The 5,774-nt window shown below is 43.7% G+C and overlaps 1 protein-coding gene across 1 annotated transcript in view; it reads right to left on the bottom strand.

The window, feature by feature from the left end:
• Window positions 1-251: 251 nt before the first annotated feature.
• The window catches only part of LOC104515023 (heat shock factor protein 3-like), a 12,564-nt gene continuing 7,041 nt past the window's right edge, over window positions 252-5,774 (bottom strand). The window contains exons 7-12 of the mRNA XM_010158851.1: window positions 5,387-5,523; window positions 4,302-4,547; window positions 2,760-2,865; window positions 2,177-2,242; window positions 1,148-1,214; window positions 252-583 (exon numbers count right to left, since the gene is read on the bottom strand). Of these exons, the coding sequence (XP_010157153.1) occupies window positions 252-583; window positions 1,148-1,214; window positions 2,177-2,242; window positions 2,760-2,865; window positions 4,302-4,547; window positions 5,387-5,523 (954 nt within the window). The remainder of the gene's footprint in view (window positions 584-1,147; window positions 1,215-2,176; window positions 2,243-2,759; window positions 2,866-4,301; window positions 4,548-5,386; window positions 5,524-5,774) is intronic.

Here is a 5,774-nt window from a genome sequence, read left to right as displayed (position 1 = left end):
AAAAAGTTATGGAATACACTGCAGTATGTTTGCAGGGAGGTTGTCCTTCCCCTCCACACGGTGTCTTCACTCCCACCAGCTCGTTTTGAGCTTGTCTTCCAGATGTGCTCTTTGCTTGTAGAAAGAGAACTTTCTTCTGTCTGTACAGAATATGACACCCAGGAAGCAGGTAAGAGCTCAAACTTCTTGCTGATCCATTTCTTTTGTCGCCTATTCCACCTCACTAAGCCAGTTACAGATGTCACGTGAGTTCAAGAAGTTTCTATCTCAGAGGCCTCTTCTATGAAGTTAGCAACAGGACTGAGGAGCAAAAGCGGAAACAGTTTATACTCTCCATTGCCATCTTCCGAGAGGAGAGGTGGATCACCCATTCCCAGAGCATCCAGAGGCTCAGCCTGGCTTGCTGGAGCTGCTAGCGGCACGACAGTTTCACTGCCTGAGGGAGGATGAAGCGCAGGTTTCTCCTCCAGGGTGGGCAGCAGCAGGTCTTTCGGATCCTCCGTCTTCCCTGCGGCCTCACTTGAAGGTAGTTCTTCAAACAACGAAAGCAGAGGATTTGCCCTGTACTGTATCAGCTGCATATCTGAGGGAAAACAAACAGTTTAAACTCCAGGCTCCTGTGTCATCTAAGTGAAGGCTCTTATTCAAGACAAGGAAAACCGGAGAGACTGCTTCAAAACTCGGTTCACTAAAGAAAATCCCAGAGCTGAGCTCTGACAAACTACATCCACAGCTGTGAGGGGAGCGAAGGCTCCCGGGTCTGTCAGAGCAGTATCTGAAGCACACTTTGAGCCCCTAAAACATGCGGCATGCAACGGCAGCACTGTAGGAGGAAAATGAGGAGCAGTGCGTTTGCAGGGTCGTAGCCCATACAGAGGCACTTCCACAAGCACATCTGCAGTTCTGCTCCCTCCTGTGACACTCGGTCACGTGTAAGAAAAAGTGAGAACAGTTAAGACTTAAGACTGGCCCCTTAAGACTGAGGCACAGATTCATCGAGATCATTGAAACATTCCAGTCTTCACAAAAATTTTAAGCCCAGACGAAAAGGAGGAGACAAACCATACTACAGGCTATAAAATTTCTACTTCAACACACAGTTTTGGAAGAGTTTGAAACTGTCACAGTTCTCAGTGTTCCTGCCCACCTTTGCTTCCTGCTGTTTCTCTCTCACTCACTCCCAGATCTTCAGTGCTCTCTGCCAAGTTTTCAATCTGAAGCAGAGTGGACAAAGACAGAATGCTTAACAACATCCAAGCCTTCACGGACTGTCACACGTGAGGGCCAACAACAGAAGCTCTCAGAAGGAGGCACAGGGAAATACAGACAAACTTCACTTACTAAAGCCAAACAAGCTTCTGACTACAAGTGTTTATTTTACCTTCAAAACCAGAAGCTTGATTATAGACTGTATTGTTGGAATAACACCGTCAAACCCGATTTCATCAATACAATTAAATTCTGCAAGCACTGCTTGAACACAGCTGGTTTTCTCCTCAGTTGTGGTCTAAGATCTTATGAATGGGAAGTCATAGTTTAAATATAATCTCATGACTACGAAATAAATTACACCTTCAAGTTGGGTGGAGTTTTTTTTTTTTTTTAACCATGAATCAATTTTAGGAACTGAAACAAGAGAAGTAAATTTGCACTGAACTTTATGTCCTCTGAGAAAATTCCATACATCCATGTTCAGAATAAATACTGTATATTGCATCGAATATTTCATTTAGTGCTTTTCCTTCAGTCTTCAGACAGACTGAAGACACACAATCCCATGTGAACTACAACCCAAGACCTAGTTATCACTTAGCTAAAAGACACCATGGAAACCCCTGAGGCTAGGAGAAACAAGCCAAGGAACTGTTCTCACACACTTAGCCCAAAAAAAGACAATTGTCTACGTTCCTCATTCTAAATGGAAGGTGCAGAAGTCATAGGTAGGAACAAAACTTCTCACTACAGACAGCTGATTCATCAGACAGCAGTTTGTTTCCCTCTTCCTTACGTTCTTGGGAGTAGTCAGAAAGCAAAGATGTTCTTCAAAGCAAAGTGACAGTTTAAATCAGGCCTAGATAAAACACCAGTTTCCTCCTGTGCTGCTCTCAAACAGAATCAGTCCAAATTTAACTCTCAACACTGTATTAACTCTCCCCATCGTGGAAGCAACTCTTACATTCTCCATATCAGGGGAAGTTTCCATCAAGCTCATATCCAGGGCTGGCAGCTCAGGATTAAATGTCTGAAAATAAAAACAGATCAAACATCATATAAAGGTTCTTAAGACTTCAGAGAGCTCCTGAAAGGACAGCAGGATTCAGCACACCACCCACTCAAGCCCAGGGAACGTGGCTCCTCCACAGGCCTACAGCAATATACTTTCAACCTGTGACAGTAAACTGAGGAGAAGAAAAAGGACACCATTTTCCCCAGTGATTCCAGATATATGGCCGAGTTTCATTCCATATCATAATGCATAATCAAACACATAATCGTGATGTGAAGTTAAAGGCTTGAGAAGAGAGTAAAATTCTTTCCTTCAGCCCACCCTTGAGTTCTGTATAACAGAAATACTGGGTGAACTGAAAAAGGCTCTCAGTGTTACCTAGAATGACTACATATCCCGCTATCCATAACTAATTGCTTTTCACGATTTTCCCTCCCTCTTGGCCATTTCAACATGGAGTAAGCCAGTCAAATTTCATAATGCAACCTAATCAGTGTTTTTCAGAAATCAGAAAAAGCCAAAGGACACTCACATCGCTGAAAGCTTCAGAACCGAAGTTATACTGCTTCCCAGATAACATTGCTTGAAGCTCTTCAAGGCTGGCATCAATGCAATTCAGAAAATCCTGAATTTCTTCTCTAAAAAAGACAAAATGATGCAGTGCTGTAAAAAACAGTCGGCAGTTTGGGCCTTCCTTTGCACCACAAGGCAGGAAAAACTCTGAGGAATGACCTGCTAGGCACTCAGTTATTACAGCTGCGGTGCGAGGGGAGAGCTAGACTGGGTCACTCAGAACCCAGAATAGCTTCTTGCCAAATGAATGAAACCACATTCCTGTATCGCTTTTCACGGTCCAACTCTCTGAAGGACAAGGAAGACCATCTGAACCACAAGTATAATAATAGCTATCCTAAAAAAAAAGTTCTTCCTTTCATACCTCCTTCAGTTTACTATCTTTGGAATGTTCTCAGATCCCAGCCTGAATACCAGTATCTGTTTAAACTCAGGTCTGATGGCTTTCACCTGGGGGCAATACATGATGAGCAAAGGGCTGGAAATAATCTGGACCTAACGATACTCCCTATTCTGAAACATCAGACTGTTGGCAAATTGTACACAACTCCAAGGACAGTGGGCAGGATACAAAGGACAGTGAATGAAGGGGAAAGGAAGGTGCATGCACCGTGCCAGTACTGAGCTTCTCACCGTGCTGCTGGAATACTCCAGTGCCAAGGCATCGCCCCCCACTTCGCAGTGCCAATGAGGTAAGATATGACAGGGCCTTCAGATTAGATGGAGAGGTGTCACACACCATCTCAGCCTACCTACCTGGAGCCAGAGAAAGCCGAAGAGACATCAGGAGAAAGGACTAAAGTTTATTCCTTGATCCAGCTCACTGCGTCCTGGGTTTGGCTGGTATAGAGTCAGTTTTCACAAGAGGCTGGGGGAGACACAGCCAGGATAGCAACTGAACTGGCTAAGGGGATGTTTGATACCACATGACATCATGTTCAGGATGTAACTGGGGGAGCTGGCCGGGGGGAGGAGGGATCTTGGGTCCGGAGCAGACTGGGTATTGGGTACCAGGTGGTGAGCAATTGTGTTGTGTATCACTTGTTTTATGTGCAGTTCACCCTGAGATCTGCCCCAAGGCTGGACAGTCACGGGTGGCATGGCATGTGGGAGAATATGGGCAGCTACCTAGAGAACTTCTCACCTCCAATGGTTTGGAACTTCACTCCCAAACAACTACAGGACCCTGATGAAGTGATAGAATACTTGAAATGCAAATGCTGTGGCTATCCCAAAGAGGCACAACTTACCACACTGTGCTCGGCCCTGGCCAGTATCTACCAAACACTGCTTGGTATTATGCAGCACCCACGGAGGGAAGGAAGGGAAAACAGACCAAGAGGCACTGCTGCGGCTATTCCAACCCTTGTTGGAAAATTCAGTTCATCAACAACATTTAAAAACCTAATTCACTTCGTTCTGGTAAACACATCCTCTAAAACTCTGACAAGATCCCACAAGATGACGACAGCATAGCAGTTTCCAGAATCATGTTTAATACCTGTCCAGTAAAGGATCATTTTGGTTTCCAGAGTTGTTCTCATTCAAGATGGAGTCAATCATTGACACGGGGTCTTCCGGAGCGTTAGGTTGTGCAGTGTGGCGTTCCACAGCAACATTTCCTATTTCACTGGATTTGTTTACGTCATTTAGATGAACTGGTGGGATAGGTTCTGCACAATTTAACTCATTTGCCTGCGATACTTGACAAATAGGTAAGTCAGGATCCAGAGCTGCCTGTGTCTCTCTAAAATATGACCAAAAAAGAAACAACACACAGGAGAATTCATCAATTGTATGACTCATTTCAAGTTTAGTACCTCAAATTTTAATACCCAATACGGCTAAGCTAGTCAAGGGTTCAAACAACCAACTGTTTTTTTTCTAAAGAAGAAAAGAGCTTTCCTAAAGGCAGATGAAGAGTCTCTTATTACAGTTTATACAGATAGGAGTATAAGAGCAAAACACCCCATTTTGCCAGGCCAAAACATGGCAAAATAGTATATGGAAATTAAGGAGTTGGGAAACGCCTACATCGTGTCTCTGGAAATAAAAGATTCCAAACTGGCCCATATTTCACGCTGGATGTTAACAACCAAATGGGTTTTCACAAGAATCTGATGCCACACACACGAGTGCCGTGCCTTCCCTTCAGTTATGCTTAGCGTAATATTAGTGAGAGCAGTACTGAAACTGGAGATAGAATGATACATCTTGTTTATTAGTAACCTATATACATTTTGGATTGTTCATTAGTAACCTGTATGTGCATTCAGGTCCCTCTTCAGTTGAAAAGTTAAGTATGTGCTTATTTGTTGAACAGACAGAAAAGCCTCGGTAAATTAAACTTCAAGCACCAAGCAGGCTGCTAGGCCTTTGGGCACTCCTGATGAGACACGAGCTCTTAAACAGCTTTGCTGACTAGGACTAATGCTACATGCTGTAAAAGACAGCCTACGAACAGGTTGTCATGCACAAAGACAGTAATAATTCAGAGAGGCTGTTTCCCAGAATACAAATGGATCATTTACACTAACACCTGGTTAACAACCGAAGCATAAATACTTCCACATCCTTGAAACGTACCCAGCTCTGCCACTTGTGTGTGCCACAGCAAGGAGACCATCGGTGGTGGCATTTTCCAGGGTATCAGTAATATCTCGAATGATGAGACCTCTGCCGTTTCTCTCCTCATCATCTGCATTATGTTCGGAAAAGGCCACCTGCAGGATACAGCAAATAGAATGAGTAAACCAATAGGTCTGATTTTTTTATTTTTTTAAATGTTGGAGCTCCATTCTTCTTGCAGCTTCTCCTTCCTGTTCAGTTTTTATCTTTTGACTGGTTGTGCTGATTTGCATAATTCTACAGACAGAGCAATGCTTTACAGATGCCCATTTCAAAACGGAGTGCAGCGGATTATAAGGTATTCATGGTTATAAGGAAGACTTAGAGATGACTCTATAGCAGCCTC

Source organism: Eurypyga helias, unplaced genomic scaffold, assembly GCF_000690775.1.
Source record: "Eurypyga helias isolate BGI_N326 unplaced genomic scaffold, ASM69077v1 scaffold16489, whole genome shotgun sequence".
NCBI lineage: Eukaryota > Metazoa > Chordata > Aves > Eurypygiformes > Eurypygidae > Eurypyga > Eurypyga helias.
Note: the sequence above shows the minus strand (reverse complement) of the source record. Positions and strands in the feature narration are given on the sequence as shown.